Source organism: Gorilla gorilla, chromosome 9, assembly GCF_029281585.2.
Source record: "Gorilla gorilla gorilla isolate KB3781 chromosome 9, NHGRI_mGorGor1-v2.1_pri, whole genome shotgun sequence".
Lineage (NCBI taxonomy): Eukaryota > Metazoa > Chordata > Mammalia > Primates > Hominidae > Gorilla > Gorilla gorilla.
Genome location: NC_073233.2, coordinates 102738227 through 102766061, shown reverse-complemented (window position 1 = coordinate 102766061; position 27835 = coordinate 102738227). Strand labels below are relative to the sequence as shown.

Genomic DNA, 27835 nt, shown 5'->3' with positions numbered 1-27835 from the left:
GGAACAGAAAACCAAACACCACATGTTCTCACTCGTAAGTGGGAGCTGAATAATGAGAACATATAGGCACAGGGAGGGGAACAAAACATACCAGGGCAAGTTGGGGGCTGGGGGTGAGGGGAGGGAGAGGATTAGGACAAATAGCTAATACATGCGGGGCTTAAAACCTGGATGATGGGTTGGTAGGTGCAGCAAACCACCATGGCACATGTAGACCTATGTAACAAATCTACACGTTCTGCACTTGTATTCTGGAACTTAAAGTAAAACTAAAAATAGCATAAAATAGATAGAATTAAAAAAAGAGTTTTTGACATCATGAAGAAATGCTTATTCTATAATGTCAAGTGAAAAATCCAGAATCAAAAATTATATACAACATTATCATAACAATGTCTATCCATGAAAAAAAGGCAGGAATGAAATACTTAGCATTAAGCATGCTTATCTATATGACAGAATGGCAATTCTTTATTCTTTTCTATATTTTTTCAAGTTTTCTATAAGCATAAATTACATTTATAATAGAGAAATTAGGTATGTATTTATATATGTATGTGTACCCATTTATGTATGTGTGCATAAATAAAAAAATTTTCTTATTACAGTTATCTATGGAGTAACTTTGTCCTAAAGATTTCAGAGTCCTTTATAGATAGGTAGTTGGAGCCTTGAAGAGATGGGAAGTGCATAGTGAATATTCAACAACACAATAACTGAGGAGATGGAAATTAAGGTAAAAATAATTTATGGAAATGTCACATCAGCTATGGATTTAGAATTATGACCAACAACTTCCAACTCTTACTCTCAGACTTTGTTTTCTTCCAATTAGGAGTTTGGCCCATGTTCATAAATCCTGGGCATACTGACAGCATTCTGAGAACTGGCTAGTGCCAAAAATCAGGCTTAGGCATCAACTTGATTTGGTCCTGGGTGAGAAGACACCAGATGCTATTTCCTGTCATTCCGCACCTGGGTGTATTCAATCTTAAGTTCAGTGATGACACTGGCAAGCTGGAACATGCTAGTGATTTAGCTGCTAGGTGAGCTTTCTGACTCAGCAGGCAGCACTGCTGTGAGTTATACCTATATCCTGTCCTAGCTGAAGCCACTGGAATAAAATGGAGATGCTTTGACCTTTCAAGGAGGAGAGAGCAACTTTAGACTTTTTACACCTGTTCTTGGGATTGATTTTCATCTGGCCCTTTCATTCCTTGTGATTTTGATTGCTCAATTCCACTGGCTTCTGAAGACCTACTAAGTGAAGGTTCCTGCAGCCTCATCTGACAAAATATTTTGTGTGTGTGATTCATACACCACTTACCATATCTTCCACTGAGTATACTTTTCTGAATGTGCAGCTACTAGAATATAAGCACCAAGAGATTTGCCTATTTTGGTCTCCACTGGGCAGAGTGAACAGGGCTTACCCAATGCCTGGAATAGCGCTCAGCATTTAGTAGGCACCCAATAAGTATTTGTTAAATGAATAAATACTATCCTTAAGCAACTGCAAGAAGCTTGAAGGCAGGAATCTGTCTCCTTCACCTTTGTATCAACCTTAATTCTAGCAAGGCATATATCCCGATGAGGATGATTAGTAACAGTAATTACATCAGCCAACACTGTTGGAACACTACCACGCCAAGCATTGTGCTTTATATGTAGTATCTCATTTAATCCTCCAAGTAACAACAGGAAGAGGAGGTAAAGTCCTTTATTATCTCCATTAGAGATGAGAAAAGTCTTCAAGGTTACGTGACTTGCTTAAGGTCACACAGCTGACAGGCCATAGAGCCAGGATTCTCATTTACAGCTGTCTGCTCTAGAGTTCACTCTTACCCATCATGGTAAATTACAGTAGGCTCTCAGTATCTGAACTGAATTAAGACCCTTAAAGGAAACTCTAATTAGAAACGAGTGATGCTGGAAGCAGACCTATGAGACATTCTGGAGAGGCAACATTCAACCAACCAAAGATTTCACATAAATATAATGATTTTTAAAAAAGACCCATATTGGTTGTTATAACTTGTCTTCAAGAAGCTCACAACTAATTTTTACTTTAATAGAAATATTAAAACTAAAAGATTTTAAAAACCATGATTTTCCTTAGCTCCACTCATGGAGATGGAGATGTCATTTCAGTGATGACAATAATGAGAAGCCCCAGCCTCCCTTAGGCATAACAGATCTCCTGTCTTTAAGGGGTTGAGGTCACTTTCTGTGGCAAGTGTTTTCATATTTAATACGTTCCTTAGTGGCAACATGGAAGGCTGTTGCCCCGGATCCTTATGCTAGTATTAAAATGGTAGTTTCTATGCAAGACTTGTGGGGTTTTAAAGGCTTCCAATGGGCAAGACCCTCGTTTACTCCATCATCTTCCTCTTCAGCTGCTTTATCCTTGTGTTTGAAATCTGATGAAACATCCCTGTTACTTAGCATCGGGGGAGGTTTTCTGAAGAGACAGTTTTTTTAAATTCAACAACAGTTGGGTTAGTAACAATACTATTTCCTTTGTGCCCAGCAATAAGCTAAGCACTTCAGGCAGACTTTCTCAGTTAAGACTCTTATAGACTTTGGGCTTCTACTTCTTGGAATGGATCCTGCTCAGGTAAGCCTGTGTAACACAGAGGCACCTGCCACCACCACCACAGGGTGCTGGAAGGTGTGAGGCAGCTGGCCCCTGGCTGCCTGGCTAGGCCTCTGCTCCTTTTCTTCTTCTTCATCTATAGCCTGGATTCCTTGGCTTGGACCTCGGAAATGGTCATTTTAATTCCTCAGTCAGGCTTTAAGGAAAAGGCTACCTCATAACGCTTAAGCTAAAGGGTTGATTTCATCAGAAACTACTAAATGCAGTGCATGATGCCTGAGTAGGACACGTGTCAACCGATGGGCTGTAGGCTGGGCTTCACACCGAGTGTGAGTGCTTTGCTGATGGGATTCCCGTGTGCGTTTCATACTTTGCCTGGCTCTAGAATGCATAGACTCTGTTTTTATTCACTTTTATTTGAGAAGTTTCCCATATCCCTCCCCTGTCTCAACTCCTTGGAATTGGCTCTGGTTAAAGTAGTTGGGTTAGGAAAAGAAAGTGGAAGCCCTCTGGGCTCTGCTTCCCCTCTTCCCCACCAAATCCCCACAGCCTGGTCTCACCTCCTCTTCCAGCTTGATGACCCTGGCCTGGGCATTGCTCAAAGCCTGGTCCAGGATCTCGATGTGTCTCCGATGGTCCTCACTTGCAGTCCGCACTGCTGCTAACTCCATTTCTAATTTCTCCTTTTCCTTCAAGAATTCTTTGTCTAGAAGGGAAACAAGAACAAAACTACCTCTATCAGAAATTGCACACCCTCTGGGCTCATGGCCAGTCGACATCTGGCAAGGATTAAAAATAAAAAAGCATGCAAATAATGGAGGACTGAATTGCTGTTTCTGCTCCCTTTTCATAGTGGTGGTATGGAAGGTAATGGTTTTCTCAAAAACCACGGTCAACGGTAGATACATTCCAGGCCACACTTGTGAACAGTACACAAAGAACCAGTGACCCTATATTCTCGATAACTCACTTCTCTACAACATTGACTTTCATACTTCAAATTAATCTTGTATCTACTATTACATTTTATGCTTACAACATTCCCTGCTTCCATTTTCCGAATCTGTGATGAAAGGGTGGGTAATATTAATAATAATATTAATATTCTCATTCATAGAAAAATAAACCAAGGTCCAGAGAGGTAAGCTCTTTGCCTGAGGCTAGACAGCAGAGGGGAGCTTCAAGCTCAGGCCTCCAATCTCCAGGTAGATCCTCTTTCCATATGACCTGGCCCCACAATTTCCCCTTTTCCTGCTAAAAAGGGGGAAGGGACAAGGCTTTAGATTTAGGAACACTGCTTTTCTCTCATTCAATGTTGATGTAATGATGGTGATCACTGCCTCTCTTTGCATGTGGGAAGCCAAGGCTGGTATGCTCTTAGTTACCCATCGTCCTATACAGACTGCTCTACTGTTGTAGTTTAAGCAGGCAGCGTCGATAGTGTCATGGGATGAGCATTTCTTATTGAAAATACTTTTCATGTTGCAGAAGCAATATGCTGTTTTTTAAAAATAAGACTATTTAGATACGTTGCTTATAATATGGAAAAACTTGAACAAACAGTATGTAAGAGATTGGCCAAATAAACTTCTAGAAACTCTCTGATAGGATGCATCCATTAAAATTAAATAAGAGAATACTAGTGACATGAAAAAAAGTCTCCTTATTGAAAACAGGTAGTTACAAAACCGTATGCATACTATTCCGTATTTATAGAAAATGAGGCATAGAATTACAATAGTAGCAGCAACAATAGTAGTTAGAAATGGATTTCTATGTGCCCACACCATTTCAGTGTTCCATACTGGCTATCTCAATCCTCCTAGCAACCCACGCTGAACCATAGAGAACCCAAGTCTGGAAGCGACATCAGTGGTTAACCAGTGGTTAACAGTGTTTGCATTCATTCATATTTCTGTCTATATTCATTCGTTAATTTAACGAATAGTTATTTAGGACCAGCACTATGTGTTCTGAAGCAATAGAAAGAATGCAGCACACTAACAGGGCAGAAAAATGTGGTTTTAAATACAGGGCATGGAAATTAAAATGACACTGTAAGGCTGCAAATATCAGATAAACTCACAACTTTAGAGCCAGAAAGGATCACAGGAAACATCAACATCCAGTTCTCCCTCTTTTGCTTCATTGCTGAGAAGAGGAAAGCCCTGAGGAACAAAGGCACTTGTCCAGGGTCTCCCAGCCAGTGGGGACAGAGCCAGGGCCAGAATCTGGTTTTCCTGATGTCCCAGTACAATGTCCTTCCTTCTTGACTGCACAACCCTTGCATTGTCGAATTATGTCGATGGGATCAGAGGGCAATGGAACAGCTTCTGAATCGATAGACTGAAGGAGCTGACTTGTAAAGCTAAGTGGTGGCTGTGCTTCCTAGAAACAATGGCATCCCTGAAAACAAGATGAGGCCACCAAGATCCTGACTCAGAGCACAGCACTACTTCTGGGCTCTTTATGCCCCACTGCAGTGACCCACTGCACTGCCCCTTCTTCCTTTCTGCAGCATTTGAAATGGTGCCTCTGAAACTTCCTTCCCAATCCACGGGCATGTGAGACCTCAGCAACAACAGGCATGTGAGAGACCTAAACAAAGGGGTTAGTAGCAGCCCACTAGCGCTGCCCGTCCCCATCCACAGCCCTGAAGGGATCAAAGCACCTCACTCTTTCTGTGCAAAGTCACTGATATTTGACCACCTAACCCTAGGTTTGGACAACATCTCAATGGGCATAGTGGCTGCTGGCCTTGTCCAAGCTCTGGAGGGCACTCAGGTATTACTAAGCAGGCATCCTGGAGATGAACCACAGGATCTCAGAGCTTCTACCTGGTTATCAACCTAAGCATAAAAGTTCTTCCCTTTGTTGAGGGCCACCAAGTATACACTAATGTTGACCAGAAGTAATAAAATGATAGTCTGAGCTCAAGAATAGAAGCCACAACCAAAGCTTCTCATGTTCTGCAAATCAGTGATCACTATTATTGATTGCTATGTCACAATGATAGCTATTTAGATAGTCCTGAGTCAACCAACACCCCACCACCTCCAACACCCCCCCCACCACATATATACATGATCTCAGCATTTGCTATTTGCTTGATAAGCAGTATCATATTGTAGCTAAAGAAAGGATTTTTAGCATGAGAGAGACCTGGATTCAAATCCTAGGCTCACTACTTTACAATTATGAGGCCTCAGGTGAGGTATTTAACCTCTCTGTGCCTCAGCTCCCTCAACTATCAAATGGCAATGGTAACATCTACATCACAGTGTTATTACGATGATGCTGTTAATGACGATGATGCTTATAAAGTATAAAGGACTTTGTTTGGTTATTATTGATTCCCTGGGCCAATAAGAGCATCTGGCTCAAAAATATTGTTGAATGAATGAGTGAGTCTCTATTATGTGCCAAATTCAGTGTCCATTGAACAATAAATTATAGCTCCTGTTAGCTATTAGGTATTCAGTATCCTCGTGACCTCCTAACAGCCTTTGTTATGCAGCTGTCCACTTGACCTTCGAACCCACTGCTCGCTTACAAGCCGCGACACATCAGATGGCTGGTACTGACCATGGATACCTCTGGTTCCTTCCTCTGCCCAGGCTCCCTAAACCCCACAGTGTACACTACAGACAAAGATGTGGAGACTGGACAAAAGCTACATTCGTTTCTGGGGTGTTTTGTAGACCTCTGAAATTCATGGGTCAAACATCTCTGTCCTGAATTTGGTGACTTTAGACTTCAAGCTCCAGCAGTACCATTTAGTATCACTCACACTGGTTCAGAACTCCTTGTCCACTGATAGGAAGTAGTGTTGTCAATTATAAAGTTTTAAAAACAATGCTCATGATAATAGTAGTAACAATATCTTCCCATGTTTGTTGAATAAGTATTGTGTTCCAGGAATGGTTACTTATAGTAGTCTCTTTATTCTAAGTTTACTGTATGAAGTAGGCACCATAATTCTTATTTTCCAGCTGAGGAAAATGCCACTAAAAAAAAGGGTAAGTAACTTGCCCACAGAGGTGATGATCATCAACGGCAGAAATAGAAGTTGCATTTATATCTAATGCGTGTTCCCAAACACAGCCCGGTACTGCCCCTCCTCTCCAAGCACACATAGGGATAGAAGAGCCCCATTATAACATAGTTTATTATTGCACAGATTAAAGTTATGTCACAGGTCATATATCTCTGAAAACATAGCAATTACATTCACATGTGTATCCATTTACAAATATTAACTAATGAAGCATCTACTACTCAGAGGCATCAGAGTACTGCCTGGGTTCATACCCAGCTCTTCCACTTATGGTTCTGTGACTGAGGCAGTAAACAAACCTCTCTGTGCTTCAGCTTCTTTGCCTTTAAAAGTAAGCATCACAATAGTACCTATTTCAAAAGGCATATAGTAAGTTCCCGATGAATGTCAACTTCGATAACACTGGTTATTATTGTTGTTACAGGAAGTATGATAAATTCTAGGGCTATGAGGTGAGTAGGATGTAGCATTCTGCACTTGATCTGGTGGGAAAAGATGTAAGGACATGGGCAAAGGCAATGTGACAAGGTGCTCTAACAGATGCATGCACAGGGTGCTATGAGAACACAGGAAGGACAGCTAATTCAGGGCAGGCAGTGAGGAAGATGGGGTATCAAGGCAGTGAGCCTACAAGGTGGGCTAGCTATGCTCCCCAACTCTTGGAGACATGGGGACCATGAAGTGTATCGGACTCACTCAAAGAAGTCATCCTTCGGGAGATAACAAGGGAGAGTCCCATGGTGAAACCACCTCATAAGAAGGTCCTTCAGTTTATTAGCTAAGCCTCTTAGGATGGATCTCAAGAAAGACAAGTCTCGTGATGAATTTTTGGTAGGGCTCCAATATATATACTGAGAATTCCTAGAACAGGCAAGTTGACACAAGGGAATTCTTGCCCAGAATGGTCTGTTTACTCAGTGGATATGAACTACCCTGAACTGTGTGGCGCAGGGAGCTGTTTAGCTTGATGGCTCTGGTCCCATTTACATAGAAGGATGTCTGCTCGTACACTGTTTACTCTTGAAACCACAGTGATGGCACAGGCTGTGTGGCCAGGCCGACCTGGTTTGACTTTGGTACCTTCACATAGCAGCTCACCTTGGACACATGACTTTACCTCTCTGAGACTCCATCTCCTCAAATGAAGCTCACAAGATCTATTTTGCAGAACTGCGGGTGAGGATTAAAATAAGTACCCATAAAATGCCTACCACAGGACTTGGCACATAATACTATACTTGATAAATAACAACAAGAGCTAACATATATTCCTGGGGACTTACCATGTCCCAGCTACTGTTCCAAGAGCTTTACAACATATAATCCTCACATAAGCCCCATCTGACAAATAGAAAACTGAAGCAAAACAAGCTATGACACTTGTACAATGTCGAATGGTGGTCCCATTTGTGTCTCCACCCGTACGTTAGTCTCCCTTGCTTGAGGAAAGAACACAAGTGGTGGAAAGTAGAAATAGGCCTAATAATTCAAAGATGTCCCCTTTCTGTCTTACCCTTCTCCTTTGTCAGTTCTGGGTAAGGTTCCAAGTGGACACCCTGCTGAAACTGTTTCTGTGATTACTATCTGAGCACTAAGCCTAACTGCCAGCTGATCCATGGGACAGACGACCCTGTTCTACCATCTTAGCCACTTCAGTTAAGAAACATTGAGGGTGGATGTGTGTATAAGGTCAGGGCTCTATGTGCTGTGCTACAGCTTCATATTCAGTGCTCCCACTTATGGCTGGGGCTTCTGAGGACAGCAAACCTGTAAGCCAGCACTTCCTACATAGGAATTAATTTCTAGGGCTTTCTAATATAATGGATTTTCGAGAAGTTTTTCCCTACCCCATGTAGCTGGAGAGATAGAGGAGTCCAGCTACTGCCTGCTTGATCAAGGAGTGTCTAAGTCACTGGAGTGCTTGGTAGGTAAAACATAGGTGTTTGCTATGGTTTGAATATGGTTCCCCGAATTTCATGTGTTAGAAACTTAATCCTCATTGTAACAGTATTAAGAGGTGGGGCCTTTAAGAGGTGATTAGGCCATGAGGGTTCAGCCCTCATGAATGAATTAATGCTGTTACTGTAGGAGTAGGTTGGTTATTGTGGGAACAGGCTACTGATTTAAAAAATGAGTTCTGCTTGATTCTGTCTCATGGGATCACTTCTGCCTTCTGCCCTTTGGCCATGCAATAACAGAGCACAAGGCCCTCACTAGGTGCCAGCACCATGCTCTTGGACTTCCCAGCCTCCCGAACTGTGAACCAAATAAACTTCTATTGTTTGTAAATTACCTAGTCTGTGGTATTCTGTTACAGCAGCAGAAAATGAACTAAGACAGTATTCTTTTCCTTTTTCAGCTGGAATCAAGGTTTGATCCTTAACCAACTGGATTTGGGGGGTTTAGGTCTCTCAGAGAGAGAGAGAGAGAAGAAAGGAAGAGAGAGAGAGAGAGAGAGGTATGAAGGCATAAAAATAGGCCAAGCTAATTCTGTTCAAGCTCCAAATTCCAAATGCTCCCATAGTGATACATAACTAGCCCATTTTGGCACCTGCTTCTGGAGAGTCAGGTATCTCTCTGGCACTTCTCAAGGAAGGTTCTTGGATGTGGGAAGAGGGGGTGGTGGTGGCAGAGTTAAAGGAGGAGGAGGCAGGCACAACAATGAACCTCAGAAATGCTAATAACTGATTTTAGAGGACAGTCTCTGGGGCTCTCTGAGTGAAGATAGCTTAAAGGGCATTACCAGAGAAGAGGCCATAGACAAAGGAGAGGCAGTGTAGGGAGACTGATGGGAGCCATGTACAACAGTGTCCAGGCCCTCTATGTACCGTGCCAGAGCCCCAAGTCCAGCACTGGAGGTTCACTCAGAGAATGAACCTCTGCGTGAAGAGGCCAATGCTTCCTAACCTGGAATGCTCTATGAAATAGACAACTTTCATGCTATCTGCCCAGCTAGTCCAGTGCTGATCAACACCAATGGCATCAATTCTGTTAACTAGAAACTTCTCCACAATGCTGCTGAAATGAACTCCTCTTATGAAAAGATGTCCAAATAATTATCTGCCACATTATCCCTCCCTAATGTTTCTCCTCCATTTCTTCTTCCTCAGTGATCCCTCAGCTCCAAGATACCTGGCACCATATCTGATAATACTAAACAGATGTTGGAGAGGATTCTATTCCAAGGGACAGCTACAGTTTATAAGGTAATTGAAGGGTCAGATTTATTAGAAAGTCCTTGTTGATACCAAAGGTAATTTCTTTTTTTCTGAGGTTGTGGGAGTGGAAAGACAATAGGAAGATATTTCATTTACTTTACTGTCTACAAAACTATTTAGGTTCCTTCTGCCTCAAAGATATTCCACACTCAGGGGCCCCTTCTTAACATCTGCCCCCACATCCTCACCCCAGTTTGAGTCAAAATGATGAACCTAGAAAGAGACTCAAAAAAAATAGAATCCAAAAAGAGCACTGGTTACAACACATACAAGTGATCTATTCACATGAGGCTTATTTGATGCAAAACAACATGAAACACGATCTACTTTTTAAAGCCACACATTAATTCACAAACAGAAAAGCAATATGATACAACGCTGACCTTAGAAGATGCTGGTTTGATTTTTTGTTGTCTTTTTAAAATTTGCTGATGGTTTCTTGGGTAAGGAGGCTTGTTATTTGGGGAAAGGGTCTTCAGCTTTCTGCTGTCCCTGAGCTCTGGTGCAGATTACCAGGGTTCTGCCAGGCAGCTGGATACATAGGCTGCAAGTGGGTGGTTAAGGTGGGTCTATTCACAAACAGGAACACTCCAGCGAGGGCTGGTTTTAAATGGCAGAGAGAGTGGAGTGTTTTTAAATGAGTTATGTAATAAGGAAAATTAAGAAGGGGAATTCAAACCAAACTGTTCTGCAGAACCCTGGGAGAGGGACAGGGAAGGGAGGGAAGGGAGAGAAGAGACGTTGGGGCCAAGCGGGAAGGAGAGGAGCTCTGAAGATGAACCCATCTCAGCCAGAAATTTCTTCAGCTGTCATTCATTTTACATATTACGCTTCCACACTATCTGAACAAGAGTTCTGAGTTTGAAAGCTACTAGTTTAGTCATTACAAAAGAGACAAAGATTTGTGGAAATGGCTGCTGTTAAAATGTGGGGAAGAAATCTTCTGGAGAGATGGATAATATGGGAAAATGAGGTAAAGCCTTAAGTGCAATGCATTTATTCAAACTGTGTCACCTAAATGTAAAAGAATAGGAATGTCCCTGTTGACACAGTGCTGTGCAGCAAAACCCTTCTAAACTGTTAATGACTTTTCAAGGCCCACCCTAAAGGCTATAGGCTTCTCCCCCAACCCACTTTTTTTTTGAGGTGGGGGTTCTTTTGAGTGTGGTTCTCTAACAGGTCCTTGCCACATTCTGCCTTGCACTCTAGGTCCAGTGGCTGACATGCGTCTGTCTCATTTTTCCTACTGGACCTCTTCATAGTGACTAAGCTCTCTTCACAGTGCGTCGAAACCCTTCTATCTTCGTAGGACTCTAAAGATCTAAGATAACCGACGTGTCTTATATGTGAAGAAATTAAGTTTAGGCAACAGCTTATTGAATAAGAGGATGCTATTGGTATATAATCAAATTCTAACAGAGTCTTTAAAACAGTTTTCAAATACTTGTTACTGAAAAGCAACAAAGCCTAACCACAAAATCTTCTATTGGTCTAATATAGGAAAACAACACATTTTTGTCTTAACATAGTTATAATATTTTTGTTATTTTATATAATTTATCTATTGCTCTTATCCAGAACCCGCAGTGAGTTTAAAGCACCAAAAGTAAAATATCTCAGGTAGGATTTGGTAAAATATTTATTTGACTCTCTACCTGCAGAAGTTCTCTTAAATACAATTTTCTCTGATCTAGTTATTCTTCACATTGCATTTTACTTCTGGAAATTGTGCTTACACATTTAGGTGTAATTCAGAGGTTTTTTTACCCACCCAAGTTTATTACATATGCACTTTACAAACTTGCTTGACTGAGGAGACACCCATTCATCCAGCTCAGCTTCCAAATGTACTGTTCAACCTTTCACTTTATTTTGTTTTACTTGAAATAAAAATGTACTGCTACTTCGACATCACTGCTGACAGCATAATAAACTAGACAATGAATTAATAATGCCACATAAATATAGGATGCACAGGGCTCTTGGTTTCGACTATATACATACTAGTGATTCCATTTTAAATCAAACCTGAAGACTTAAACTTTTTGTAACCACCACTGAAGAAAAGTGCTTTTTTGCCTTCTTTTTTCTTTCTTTCTTTTTTTGAGACAGAGTCTGGCTCTGTGGCCCAGGCTGGAGTGCAGTGGTGCCATCTCGGCTCACTGCAACCTCTGCTTTCTGGGCTCAAGCGATTCTCCTGCCCCAGCCTCCAGAATAGCTGGGATTACAGGTGCATGCCACCACGCCCAGCTAATTTTTGTATTTTTAGTAGAGATGGGGTTTCATGGTGTTGGCCAGGCTGGTCTTGAACTCCTGACCTCAGGTAATCAGCCCGCCTCAGCCTCCCAAAGTGCTGGGATTACAGGTGTGAGCCACTGTGCCTGGCCTTGCTTTCTCTTTTCTTAACATAAAAAACTGACACTTCTAGTTGCAGATATGACAAAGTAAGACCCTCCTGGACGATTTGGCTCCTGTGCAGAGAACAACCATAAAACCTGGCCATACTATAAAGAATAATGATCTGAAGGTGTTAAAATGTGAACAGAAGCAGACAGTTTCTGATGGGGAGTAGCAGCTCACTTACAGAGGTGAGGAGAAGCCATACTAGCTATATAAGTTCTGTACCTTGATTTTGCTCATTGTTACATTTCAGGAAATAGGACATTTAAGTGTGTAAATTTTACTGGATGTAAATAATGTCTTAATTGAAATCAATATAGGTATAAAACAAATATAGGTATATAAATATGTATATAACATGTATATACTTATATTTGTTTTAACTAAGGCATTAAGGCATTATTATATGTGTGTGTACATATATATGTATATATATGTGTGTGTGTGTGTGTGTATATATATATATACACGTTTTTTAAGTGGCCCCTCTGAATGGCAGATATGGCTTAACCAAAGCTTGCCCCAAAGATAGAAGTTATGCTGGGGAAATCATTACATCCGGCAGAAAAAGTTGTTTATGCTAGGACTGATCAGGGATAAAGAAATGTGTTGTCTACAATTATATTCTCTCCCTTCTTTTAACTTCTGTAACCCCTCCCACTGTCATTTTTGCAACTTGCTTTGAATAGATTCCTTTTTTTTCCCCTTCTTTCTACCAAACCAGTCTTTGTAAGCAAAAAGAAAATTAGTAACAGATGCAAGCTTATTTTTAATGGTCTACGACCAAATTTTCTGGACTTAAAACAAACACTTTGTCCCCTCAAAAGTTCTCTGAATCCATTAAGATACAGCTGTAGGCTCTCACTATAATTCACGAACTAAAAATAGTTTTGAAAACTAATTGTAAGAAACCACACCACGGAGTTACTCGTTGTATTCTGCTTATTTTTTAATTTTTATCATCCAGAGAATAAATTTTGATTTCACAGACATTTTGAGAAAGCTTTCTTTCTTTCTTTCTTTCTTTCTTTCTTTCTTTCTTTCTTTCTGTCTTTCTTTCTTTCATTAACTCTAAGCTCTATTCTGATCTCAAGAAAATAAATTTGGGGCAGGGGGTATCTGAAGAGGATATACTGGATTATCCAACAAGGCCTTTTATTATAATTGGCTCTAGTTCAAAGATAGATGTAAAAGCCAAAGGCACAGAATGTTAATTCCAGTAGTTGGAACTCACTTGAGAAGATCTGAATACATTAGTATTAAGTCACAGCACTGGGCTAAATAATTTGCAACCAATTAAGACTTCTAGTATAAAAATTTTCTAGTATAAAAACTTTGTTCATTTACCATCCAGGATCCTTCGCAGTGTAAAAACATGAAATCCTCGGTCAATCCCAGAGCCGACAAAATTGACCTTTTGGAAAAGGGGAAGCAAAAAATAAGAAAAAGGAGGTCCTAATTCTAGTTATGGTTTAGCCATTAAACACTTGATCACTCCGGTTGCAGTTTCTTCTTTGTAAAATATGAACGCTACATTAATGAGCTCTAAAATCACCAGGAGTTCAACATTGCCACCTCTCACATTCTAACATCTCTCCACTCACCTGGTCCGTAGGAGATGGCTTCCCCATGGCAGTTCAGTATAAGTTTGGGCTCCAGAATCGAATGACCTAGGTTCAAAGTCTGTCTGCTTCAGTTATCAGCCTGTATGACCATGGACAAGTTACTTAATCTTCCTGTGCCTCAATTTCTCCATCTGTAAAGTACCTGCAATACTTACCTCAAAGGTTTGTTTGGAACAGTAAAAGAGACAATGTACCTGTGAGGGCTAGCAGAGTGCTTGGCTAACAGTAAGTGCTCAATTAGTGTTCAATTAGTGTTGGCAGCTGTTACCGTTGTTAAATGACCACAGCCGGTCTGGCCTGAACCAGGCAGGACCTGAAGGATGGAAACTGGGGAGCAAACCTGCAACTCCACCTGAGGATACACTTGTAACCAGCAGCTCCACAGCCTCCAAAGACACTGACACTTGTGGCGGCCATCAGATGGCTGGTTACTGGGCTCTGGTTCTGAAGACACAGGCATTGCTGGTAACCACACTTGTAACCTTTAAGGTACTCTCCAAATCTGATATCCAGATCTGCAGACCTCATTTCACAGTAGGATCCTTATGGTGAGAATTTATGGCACCACTGGGAGAGGCACCCCTAAGACTTCACTATCCAGCCAATTAACTATCATGGATAACCACAGGGCTAGTCCTGCCCAGACCTTTCTCCATCATTAGCTAATTGTGAATCCTCACTGGGAAACTAAAAATTTTTACTGCATTTCTATTCTCTGTTTTTCTAAAATGATAATAATTATGTTCCCCTGATGTGGGATTAAGAGAGAAAATAACAATTATATCTTGATTTATACATTAAGGCAATTTATGAAGTAAGATCTAGGGAATACTTTTGAAGTTCTTTATTTTGCATCTTCCTTCAATATTTTCTCCTTTTGTTAGGGTTCTTTCTTCTTCTTTTTCCATGACTAGGTTCCTGGAACCGAGGTCAGCAAAGTATGACCTGCAGGCCAAACCCAGCCCACAGCCTGTTTTGGTAAATAAGGTTTTTATTAGAACAGGGCTACACCCATTTGTTTATGGATCATCTATGGTGGCTTTGGGGCTACAGGGACAGACTTGAGTAGCTGTGGCTCTCAAAGCCTGAAATATTTACCAGCTGGCCCTTAACAGAAAGAGTTTGCTGACTTATGGCCTAAAACACAGTGAGTTGATAGTAGATAGCCTATATGACTGTTTGCTTGAATAAATGATAATGATCATTTCATTCGATGTCCAGCAAATATTTATTAAATGCCTCTAAGTGCCAGGCACTATGCCAGGTTCTGAACACACAATGAGTTGGGACTCCAATGTGAAGACGACAGACAGGGCCCCTCCCCTTATGGTGTGTACAGTTTAGTGGGGGAAGATAGAAAAGGATTATCCAAACAATTACTTATTTACAGTTGTGATGAGTGTTTACAGTGGAAAAAAGTACACAGTGCTGGGGGAGTATATAAAAGGAAGATCTAACCATATCTCAGGAACTCCTCCCTAAGCAACTGCCATTTAATTTAAGCTTAGGCCTGAACATGGGTTTCCTGGTTCTGAATTATTAGGGAAAGCAAGGGTTCCCTGATGCCAGAAGAAATGCAAATGGATTTCAGTATGTTTTCCAGTTTGTGCTTACTCCATCCATCTATCTGGCTATGTAGTGCAAGGAATGTTCAAAAGTTTAAGATGCTTGATTTTTCAGCCTTATATATAACAGGAAAGCCAAGCAAATAAATAATTTTAAAACCAAAAATAAATAATTTTAAATCCAACAACGTGAAAATCATAACCCATGTTTAGTTGTTAAATGCCAGATATCAACACATGACCAAGAGGCACTTCTTCAATCAGCTCCATTCTTTAAGCATGGCAAATCAGAGCCTAATTTGAGCCTAAATTGAGTAACATTAATTTTCACACTTGGGGAGGAGATGTGACTGAACATAAACAGATGCCCTGCAGGCTGTGCGCACTTCTGGTTGTCATGTAGGTCTGACGTTTCTCAGTGCTGCCTATCAAGGTTGATCAAGTGGGCTTAAGCACTCACATGCTTTGCTTTCCAAAGTCAGTGAGGCTCAGTAAACCATGCAGGCATTCTTTGGGAACATGGCCCACTCTCCTACCCTGAAAGTTGGCAGGTCCTTCTGGAGAAGGTGCATGCCAAAATAGATGCAAGAAGGCAGGGAGAAGTGTTGCAGAATACATGTATTTTATAGACTCTGCTTCACATTTCCTGTCACTGGTTAGCCCTCAGAGCTCTGGCGGCTAAATTGGGAGATTCATTCTTCTATTACTTTAAAGGAAATAGAGGTGCAGGTAGATTAAGCATCTAACTTCAGGTCTCTGAGCCTGTTAGTAAGACACCACAACTCAGGAGATGTGGCAGCTTATCCAAGACAATTTGCTGGAGCCTGGACCTACAAAACTTTGATTTTTAGAACTGCATAGTCCTACTACATGTAAGAGTCATTTTCAGGAGAATCAGTTAAGACAACTTTCTTGATCAAAATGATGTCACCCTGGCAGGCTTCTTGGACAATCCTTCCCCTTTGCTCATGGTGCAGATCTGCAGTGTCCAGCATGGCCTATGGATTGGTTGGTGTGAGCACCTGGCCAGTTGTTACCAAAACTTTTATCTACCAGACCAATTCTCACCTCCAACATATCCACAGCAGGGTAAATGGGAAGGAGTTAAAGGAGCCAAAAATGGACTATACTAACCTCACCTTTCTTGAGAAATACTATTGTTCTTAATAATGAAAGACTCCTATTATCTGGATATTCTTCTATTCTTAAAAAAAAAAAAAAGAAGGAAGAAAGAATGCAAAAAAAGAAATTCAGCTATTTTTAAATTGCTTTTATTCTGATAGTAGTTTAATAATTTTGTCCTAATATCTTGAAATAACAGAGGATTACCTGGGGTTTCTCTCAACATGACTGGAACATTGAGTTTAAAAGAATATTTTGATACTGACACTGCATAAGGATAATTTCAAGCCTATTGTCACCAGGATTTTCCACTTTTATTCATTCTCTCAATAAACATTTATTGAATGCCAGGTACATGAACATGCAAGGGATTTTGGTGGGGGATGAATACTGGTGAAGAATGTCTATAGTTCTCCCATTTAGTGGAGCATCACCCAAATAAATCATGACCTTACAGGATGCAGAATAAATGCTGTAACAGGAGCTTCACCCCAAGGAGCCCAGAGTCAGGAGCAGCTGCAAGCACTAGTGCTGGTTGGCCCATAAGAGGAGGTAAATCAGTGTGTTCACGTGTGACAACATCTAGCCTTCCTTCCTAATGATGCTTGATAGAAACCCATAGCATCTGATGTAATGAAACCTAATGAGGATTCAAAATAATCTCCTTATGCTCTATGTGGGTCAACAGAATAAATGTTTATGTCATCTTAATTTCTGATCTGTGGTTCACACAAGACCTTACAGAAATACAAAAACCAGGAGGCATTTTCTTTTAGGAAATGATTTTAGTCTCCTTTAAGTTCTATAAGAGACAGAAAACGAAAATAGCTAAAATAAGATTCAAGGGTAAGATGATGATTGCCAGCCAGCTACATTGAAAACAGCAAATTATTATTTTTAAAACAATATTGTCCAACACATTTTTTTCTGTTAATTTTTAGACCCGCAAGAATTTTAAGGGAAATCAAATGCATACAGTTCTGACTCATTTACACCCATGACTCATCAATATGTTGTTTTAAACAAATCATTGAATGTCCAAGAAATCTTCTGTTTTTAGAGAGGCACATCATTTAACAGCCAGAATCTTAACATAAACTTGAGTTTAACCAGATATGTTGAACCTGTGGTGCCCAGCAAATCCCAAAGCGGTGGAGATAGGCTCTTGTGCAACCTTTAAACATGATTTGGGTTTATCCCAAAATAACACAAACATGCCAGAGCTAATCAGGTCCCACTCAATTCAAGAATACAACAAAGCTCCAACATACCTATTTAAAAACCCCAATAAAATGAAATTTCATTTCTACCAGTTCAGTTTCTTCACATCTAATATTTTATTTTTGGCTTTCTGGCCTAGAGCTGATGGGAATTCTGCAGCGCTATCCATTTTCGAAAGAAACAGTTTTAAAAAGTTTCCGTGACTGAGAAGACACAGCTAAGAATGGTAAGAGGTATTTCCAGGGGTTCTGCCTTTAGCAGACAGTAACCCGCCTCTGGTATGCATGTGTGTATGTGACAAACAAATGGGAAAAATTAGAACCTTAGTTAAGTTGAGGGACAAAGAAGCCCGAGTTTCTCACAGCCAGACCAAACAGGAGTTGGCTAGAGGCCCTGGTTTTCAGGAGCAATTTGGCTTTGACATCACCATCCTATAAGCTACAAAAACATTTGGAAAAACAAACAAGCAAGACCAGAGAATTCACAGACAAACAGCTGAATTCCTCCAAAGAGAATGTTACAATACCATGAGGTGACAGGGGAAAAAATTCCTCAAGGGCATCAAGCTCCTAAGCACTTAATTCCTCAAGATTTTTTGTATAGACAAATCTCATGACTGGGGGGAGTACAATGAGCCTGTTTCATGTCCACTTCAGTCTTTAGAATTAAGTAGTAATTACCCAGGCAGTCCACCAAGGGCTTCATAAAACTCTAACTTAAGAGCAGAGTTCAGTTTTTAGAAGAAAACTACCCTGAGCAGAGGGAAATGTTTAAATCCGGCCAGGAAGGAGCTCCTCCCTCCATTAACTGGGAGATCTTTCAAGTCCCACCTGCTGCTTGAACTGCAAGAGTTGTTTGGGTGTTCTTAGACTTGGATGGGTAGTTTCCGTGCGAACACATAGCAAAAAAGCTGAGCATGTTATTCTCTACTTCTCCCTTCCCTCTGACTCTCCCATTGCCAAGGTGGCTGGCAGAAACTTCACAACCTAACCCGGGCTTCTTGGTATGTATTACTCCAAGACATAACTTTTTTTTTTTTTTTTTTTTTGAGACGGTGTCTCGCTCTGTCGCCCAGGCTGGACTGCAGTGGCGCGATCTCAGCCCACTGCAAGCCCCGCCTCCCGGGTTCACGCCATTCTTCTGCCTCAGCGCCCCACCCCGAGTAGCTGGGACTACAGGCGCCCGCCACCACGCCCAGCTAATTTTTTGTATTTTTAGTAGAGACAGGGTTTCACCAGGTTATTCAGGATGGTCTCGATCTCCTGACCTCGTGATCCGCCTGCCTCGGCCTCCCAAAGTGCTGGGATTACAGGCGTGAGCCACCGCGCCCGGCCCGAGACATAACTTCTATTGCAGTCTTGCCTTTCTTCTAACCAAGTGCTAGAATCCCAAAAAAACTCACTTGAAAAGGATGGCTTCCCTTAAGTGGGCAATATTTATAATTATAATCACTAGGTGTTTGAAATTTACTCTAACAATAGGGTTTCTGAACAAATATACAGATAATGGAACACATTAATAACTAGGAAGACAGGCAGTAATTCATGCCTGCCATTCTGTACCCACATGCTAAAATGAAAGCCTGACAGAGAGCACCATCCAACCTTCTGAGTATCTTTGCACCTGCTCACTGAGCTGTGGGTTGCAAGGTGAGATGACAAACATGTTCAAACCTTAAGTCATTATCTAATCCCAACCTCCTCCTCCTGCATTTTATTGGTAAAGGGTGATCATCCACCCAGCTGCTCCAGTCACATCCCTTTTTCTCATTGCCATTATTCAACTGGTCAACCAAGTCCTACTAAGTTGTCATTTGTTTATCTGTCCCCTACTCTTCCTTGCTATTTCCACTGCTTTAGTTCATGACCTCTCCGTCTCCTCCCCAGATACTGTACTGAAATACCTGCTAACTAGTCTCCTTGCCTCTAGGATAGTCCCTCATGAATTTCTCCTCTGCTCTGCCTCCCAAGTTAGCTGCCTAAATATGTGCCTTGGAAACAATGAAATCATACTCATAATTTGAAGAAAACATTGGTGAATATTATTATAACCTGGGAGGGTAAAAGGTATTTCTAAGCAGGACAGAAAACCTAGAAGGCATAAATGTGGTCACTTAAAAGTGTCTTCTATAAGATAAAGAACAAAGATTAAAAACAACTGGAGAAAATATCTGTGACATATATATGTGGGGGACATGCTAATTTACTTAATAAAAGAATTCTTACAACTCACTAAGAAAACAACCTAACTATAAATTTGAAATAATATCTTGAGTCCATCCCTTGGCCACACTAGGAGAGGAAAAACTAATGTAAATAATTATAAAGCTGTGAAGGCACAAAGTGTCCTGCAAAGATTAGGTGTAAGAAAATTGGTTAGGTATCACCATTACCAAACCTGCTTCAAATGCTCTGCCTAGATTCAATTACATTACATATCGACACTGAGATCCTTTAAGCAGTTGAAAAATGCCTCTGGTCTCTTGTGTTTGCCTTCAGAACACAAGTGGAGCATATTTGCACAGAACAAATAATTCCTTGTCAAGCTGGAAGGGCCTCTTTGCTTGATAACTGATGTTTCAGCTTTGAGCCAGAAGGTTAAAGTCTTTCTGAAGAACATTTCTGAGTTCACACAGCACTAAACCCTATTACTCCATTATTCCACACCAGCCATGGCTGGGAGGCCAGAACAATGCCCATCAGGTGAAACTGACTGGCTTTTCCATTTTGACCTGAACTAAGTAATCAAATTATGTCCCTTGACAAGAAGGCAAAGTATCCACAGAGTGTACAACACTGGCATTGCTGACATACCTGCCAAAGACACTAACTATACCTAGGCATGCGGTCATCCAGAAGGAATGTGTCACGATCTTAAATGCAAGTAGTAAAGACAACTCACCTTTTAAATGAAACCAAGGTGAGATCTATTGCACCCAGAGGAAGAGATATAAGATAAATTTTGTTACAAAAGCAAGTAATTCAAAGTGCCGCTATAGCCTTTTATGTGAATCTGGAACATGGGCCAATCATCTGAGACCACAAAGGAATCCCAGGCAAAAGCCCTAGATAGTATTAGTGTCCATTTGCAAAAAACGGAATTTAAAAAATAGAGCTAGTATTAATAGCTGGAATGCAATAATTAATCAATCTGGGGGACACACAAGAGGTTAAACCTAACCAAACAGTATTGGAAATCAGAAAATTTAACCAATTATTTTCCAGTCTTTAAAATGTAGGGCTGCACTGAGGAACCCACACATCAGAAGACCCCTATCATAAGACAGATGGCTAGTGCCTGAATACATTACTTTTTGTTGTTCTGAATTGTCTTAACTTTGTGAGCACTTACTCCTAATCTTATTGAGAGTTATGATATAGATATGAATTCCATTTTCAAAACAGCTTAAAAAAAGACAGTTGGATTTTTAAATTTCTGGCTAGTGCAATGAATCTGCAGAAATTCAAACCTTGACCAATGGTTTCTCAAAATCCATTTGATTCTATCATTTGCCTCTGCTAAAATTAATAAAATATTCTCCCAATAAATCAAGGCTTACAAAGCCACTGTTCATTATTCCTGGCTGAAATGGTCTCAGTGGCTTCTGGAAATGAGTGTCACGCATGGAGATATATAATGCGATCACTTAGATGGCTTGCACACTGGCAAGGGGCAGCCAGTCTAGAACTCCACAACCTATACGAGGACAAAACCTCCCTAGAGAGAACCAAACCCCACCACTAGGCCGCCTTCCATTTCCTGGAGAAAAAGGGTTGTAACTTATCTGAAGTAGTGAGTGCCAGGACATGCTGTGATGTTGCTATTGCTTGAAGGGTATTATATATAGAGAGAGAGAAACTGTAGGTCAGAGGGACAGAATAAACATTACTAAAGCAACACATAGTGACCTCAGCTTTGTCTCGGGCAGACCTAGGAGGGCCTCATCTGAGATCAATAAGTTGTATGCTAAATTAACAAACAAAAAGCAAACAGCACAAAACCCACTTGAAACTAATATGATTCTTCCTTCAGGACCCCGTTTTTAAAAAAACAAACTTTGGGATAAATAAATAAGTGGAGACTCACTCTGGGAAGCATAATGCCCCTCTGCAGCTTTGTCTTCATGCCCTTCGTATTCCCTGCTGGACAGTTGCCTGTTGGCAGTCTCTAGTCGATCTATGAACAAAGAGGAAATGATTACAAAGAAATGTATATGGATTGAAGTCATCATCTAACCAAGAAATGAAATATGTGCCAAGAGCTGGGGAGGAAGAGATGCTCAGGCAGGAGCCCAAAACTGAACAACTTGGGGACAGACAGTAACTATGTCCCAAAATATCAAAAGAAAAGCTTCAGATGCCACACTGTGTCTTTATGCGATCTAATGCCAAATGATATGCACGAGCAGCAGGCAGCTAGGGAGAGGTGCTGAGAAAAACCACCTCACTGCCTCCAAGGCCAGCAAACCTGATTTGAAGTGTTCACAAAGACAGTCTCCTTGGCCTCAAACCCAGCCCTAGTCTAATCTTGATCATCAGCTGTATATTTTAGCCAGTGACAGCTTTCTGTATCTCAGAATCAAAGAAAAAAAATAACAAATACCAAAAAAAGTCAAAATGACCTAATGTATGAAGACTGTACACAGCAAGTTCTATGTTTGCTCAAACCACTTGGTAAATCTTTAATTATTCAATAAATAATCCAACTCAACAAGTATTCCCTGGATGCAGATGATACCCAACCCAAAAGAGTTTGTAGCAACAGAAAAGGTGGGATCTAGCCACTGGGTACTACCAGGACGTTGAGTGTTTTGACATATGAAGCAACTGAAAATGGCTTGGCTGAAGGTGAAGTAACATTTATAGGTTAACTCATTGTGCATATTGGAGATTGCCAAAATCCAGCAGCAGGTGGCTCCTATCTTTCCGCGAGTTTATTGTCTACTTATTTCACAACTGTGGGGACTTTTTCCCCCCAGGGGGAAAATATGTCTAGCTCTGTCTTCTATTGTCCACCTAGCAATAGTTAAGTGCTGCTTTTCAAAGTGTGCTACCAAATGACAGCCCCATGTGGAAAGGGTTGTGCGTCTAACATTGATCTTTTCAAACATTTGGATTCTCATAGCCATGAATCGTGGCTGAGTACTTTCAAAGCAAGAAGGAGCCGCAAACAGAATCCCTTCCTTTGACAGACTCATGCATACAGGCTGTCACTTCCAAAGCTCGATGCTGCAATATACAACCCACAAGGCAGAAAAGAACAATTCTGCTTTTTGAGCACCTCCCTTCCCCAGATCATTGAAATACACAAGATTATCCAACACAGGTAGACCAGCACCTGTGGCAAAGCACTCTGGCCTTGAAGTCGTGCTTTTAGCTACACTAAAACTCTACAGGTAGTTTAGATAGAAAGAACATGAATAAACCTGCCTCGGAGGTCTCTGTTGAAATCATGAAGTCTTCTAATCTCGCCTTCCAATTTGTTTCTCATCGTCTTGTCCAGTGACTCTCGCTTGGTGGTAGACTTGACCAGACTTTCATAGGCTTCCGAAATTCTCTGAAGTTCTTTTTCAAACTAAAAGAAAGAACTGGCATTAAAGTGGTACCTTTGACATTCATGCTGGTGTCTTGGTAAAACGGATTCTTAAACATTGCTAGTGTGAAGGCTGTATCTTCAATGCAGTCTTTCTGCATCTCAAGCTTCATGTGTACCAAACTGTATAATCGATTTCACTCCCCCACCTGCTCTCTAAAGACTACATTAGGATCTTGTAAATTACAGGCTCACAAATCTGGCCGAACTGTCTGATGTCACCTTGTAAAAGTCCCTCTGTACCAATATTAGAAAGGGGTAAACCTAACATAACTTAAACCTCTTACACTTTTAATGGCAATTTATAGCTATTATGATTATTCCCAGTTAACATCAGGAAAATATTAAAGTACAAAAAAAGAAAGGACTATAATTAGAACCCAAGTTTCCAGACTCCAAGTACAGTGCACTTTCCAGAGACACTTCTATCTGTCCCCAAAGGAACATAAAATCCACTGGAGGAAAGGCTTCATTACCTAGTATTTTTATTCCTTTGTCTATAAAATTATCTATATGGTGCAGTGGCTCACGTCTGTAATCCCAGCACTTTGGGAGGCTGAGGTGGGTGGATCACCTGAGGTCAGGAGTTTGGGCAGTCTGGCCAACATGGTGAAACCTTGCCTCTCCTAAAAATACAAATATTAGCTGGGCATGGTGGTGGGTACCTGTAACCCCAGCTACTTGGGAGGCTGAGGTGGGAGGATCGCTTGAGCCTGGGAGGCGAAGGTTGCAGTGAGCAAGATCACGTCACTGCACTCCAGCCTAGGGCAACAGAGTGAGATTCCGTCTCACCAAAAAAAAAAAAAGAAAAGGATTAATGGACATGTATCTAATCATAAACAAACATATCACAGACAATCTCTTTATATTCAGGAACTGATAGCCAAGAAATTAAAATCATTTAAAAAAATATTTCACTAAATCAAAAACTAACTGGGGAAGCCTTTAATCTATGGCACACATAAATTGATAACAAATAGCTCTATTCTAACAGGAGTTTGATATAATAGTGTGATTTTGATGTAGATATCAATAAATCCCATTGTATTGTTATGTAACATAAATGCAAGAGAAAGGGTAAAGACCAGGTGAGGGTGCCTGCAAACATGGATGGATGCTTGATGAGATGCTGCTAAGGTCAGAATCAAAGGCAAAGCTGATGGGGTTGAAAGCACTAGTGCCCTTCACTGGGTCCCAGATCACAGCCATGTTTTCAGTCCTTCCATAGGACAGCAATGGCACCAGGAGCCAGGGACCCTCTTTTCTGAGCCCCAACTGCCCAGATCAGAAAGTCCTGCCAAGACTCCTATAAATAATAAATATCTGAACAGATATTCATTGTTTGCTTACATGTCAGGTGTTTTTCCAGATGCCAACGATACAGAAATAAGGACAGCAATTCTGGGCCTTTAGGAGCTAGGAGTCTTAAGTTGGCCTGTAAATATTACAAAGAAATGGTAGTCCAGGAATGAGGGCAAGGTAGAAGTGGCAGGAGGTAGGGCCAGAAGGAAGGACTTTAAATTATGGGCAGGGGAGGCTTAGTGGGGGTGAGAGATACTGGGGAAGGAAGATTATAACTCTGATCTCATCCAAGTTTTTATAGAGACAAAACTAACAGATGGGGTTGGAGGGTGGGGGTTTATGGGAGAGGAGGTAGAAGAGATATCCAGGTAAAAAGCTAATGTAAATAGCTCAATGACAGATGACAAAGGCCTGAACTATGACACTAAAAGGGCAAATTCCAAAGACACTAATGAGTAGAATCAACAGGTTTTGGTGACTGGGTGCAGACAGTAAGGAAGAAAGAAAGCAAATACAACATAAACATTCACAGCTTAGAAGATGGGGTAAGGAGACTTAACCAAGATAAATGATTATAAGAGAAACAAGCTCACTAAAGAAAGAAAACCAGTCTGGGTTTGGAGATACCATGTTTGAGGAACGTGCTGCATATATTGGCAAAGATTTCCAGTTAGCAGGTGAACATACAAGTCTAAAAGCCAGGAGAGTGGCTGGGTGTCCTCAACGTACAGATGACAGATGACATCAGAAAGCGGAGACCACTCAGGGAGGTAAACAGAAGATTAGAAGGCCAAAAAAGCATTCACGCCAAAGGAGGGGCAGGGCACCAGGGAAAAACTGAAGCCAGTGGAGCCGTAGGAGCCTAGAAGCCAAAAACTTAAAGGAATGAGAGATACTGTGGTCAGCACCCTGAGAGGTTACAGAGGAGCCAGGATATGGCTGAGAAGAGGCTGATGAACAGGCTGGAGAGCACGGGGCCTTCTGCTTAGCGGCAGCCAACTGGAGCCGAGCTGAGATAACCAAGGTTCCTTTCGGTACCACCTTATGTTCCCAAAGGCCTCCTTATACCAGAGTTGGTTCTTCTGTGGTCCCCTCATTTCAACAAGGCCTTTCTGATTCGTCCACAGATATCACGAACCGCTGGTAATGCAGCAGCACAGAGGACAGTATGTCCTAAATCCTGTTCATAGCCTTACCATGAATTATGATCCTGTCTTTAAATTTTATTCACAAAAGAGATGGCTCCCAGACACACTAACACTTCTTTGCTGATTTTATCTATAAAAGGTGGCCTTTGTTTTCAGACAGCTGGGCATGTCACAGGAACAGTCCCCATCAAGACCAAAGGGCATCATCAAGTCACCAGGGAAGCTGAGAGTACCACACACTTTGAGGCATCCACCATGAGAGTGGTGTTCAGGCTTCCAGTCTAGGACAACTAGCGAGGCTTCCTTAGCTACACCCACAGGGACCCTTCCCTTGGTCTGATTTTATAGTATTTTTTATCTGTTATATTTCCCTTATTGGAATTCTAATCTGCATCTGCACTGTATGGCTCTGATTCGACTACTAACGCCTTGAGGGTAGAATAGCTCTTACTGTCCTAGAACTATGCCTTGCCCATGACAAAATACTGACTGATTAATTAATCTTTAAATGTATAACTTCTAAAGACAGACTTGGACACTGAATCATGCATTCTTTCCTTTTACTCAAAGAACTTGCCTCTGCATACTGTCAAAGGAAACTTCAGGATCCCTACCATGATATAGTTTACTATCTCAAATCCTAAAACAATCAAGACCTGACATAAGGTTATCTGCTTAGAAGGGACCTAGAAAAAAAAAACAAGGATCTTAGTTCAGAACAAGGTAATTCCTATGAGAACTGATAGCTGTAATGGTAGAGAAAGACTAATCCCCTTCAGTGCATGCTATGGATATGGTTTGTCCCCACCAAAACTCATGTTGAAATTTGATTTCCAGTGTGGTGACACTGGGAGGTGGGGCCTAGTGGGAAGTGTTTGGGTCATGGGGGCGGGTCCCTTGTGAATGGCTTGGTGCCTTTCTCGCAGTAGTGAGACTAGACTGGATTTTGCAGGAATAGATTAGTTCCCATGACAGCAGGTTGTTATGAAGAAGGACGTGCTCTTCACGTTTTGCCTCTTTATACATCTCCGCTTCCCCTTTGACCTTCTGCCATGTTGTGACACAGCATAAAAGCCCTTGCTGGAAGCCAAGAAGATACCAGCGTCATGCTTCTCAAACTTCCCAGCCTGCAGAATCACGAGCTAAATAAATCACTTCTCTTTATAAATTACCCAGTCTCAGATATTCGGTTATAACAACACAAAAGGGAATAAAAAAGTATGATTACAGAGGACAGAGTTATGAGTAAATGCAGGAAGTTAAATAGATGCAGGGTTTTTTTGTTTTTGTTTTTTTGACAGTCTCATTCCATCACCTAGGCTGGAGTGCAGTGACACAATCTCGGCTCACTGCAAACTCCACCTCCTGGATTCAAGTGATTCTCATGCCTCAGCCTCCAGGGCAGCTGGAATTACAGGGGTGCATCACCATGGCTGGGTAATTTTTGTATTTTTTTTTTTTTTTTTAGTAGACATGGGGTTTCACCATGTTAGCCAGGCTGGTCTCAAACTCCTGATCTCAAGTGATCCACCTGCCTTGGACTCCCAAAGTGCTTGGATTACAGGGGTGAGCCACCACACCTGGCCAAGATGTAGATTTTGACTTAACATAAAGAAACATTTCCTAACTACATTTTCCAGAAGTGTAGTATACCCATTAGTGAGCTTCTCTTCTCTGGAAGCATTCAAGTAAAAGATGAATACCTCCTTTCAGAGAATGACGCAAGGATTACTAAGGAATGGGAAGTTGAAGTAGACTCATTTTAAGAATTTTAAAACTAAAGCTTTTTATTTCTGACTGTACACTGCTTCAGAGTAAAACCACACCTTCTTCTTTCTATTACTCCATGTTCAGAACATCTTAAGCACCCTCTGATATTTGTTAAAGATACAGGGAGGGTTAGACAGGCTGGTTTGATACAAAAACTATCCAGACCAGCTCAGACTCTGAGTACAGTGCAGGAGGGGAATCCCAGTTTACCTTCCCAGC

General features: G+C 41.2%; 1 protein-coding gene across 7 annotated transcripts in view; it reads right to left on the bottom strand.

The window, feature by feature from the left end:
* AMOTL1 (angiomotin like 1) overlaps positions 1–27835 on the bottom strand; it is a 144749-nt gene that overhangs the window by 23148 nt on the left and 93766 nt on the right. For all 7 annotated transcript variants that reach the window (XM_019037200.3, XM_019037201.3, XM_019037197.3 and 4 more), the window contains 3 exons: positions 23234–23378; positions 21891–21980; positions 3157–3302 (listed from right to left, as the gene is read on the bottom strand). In XM_019037200.3, the coding sequence (XP_018892745.3) occupies positions 3157–3302; positions 21891–21980; positions 23234–23378 (381 nt within the window). The remainder of the gene's footprint in view (positions 1–3156; positions 3303–21890; positions 21981–23233; positions 23379–27835) is intronic.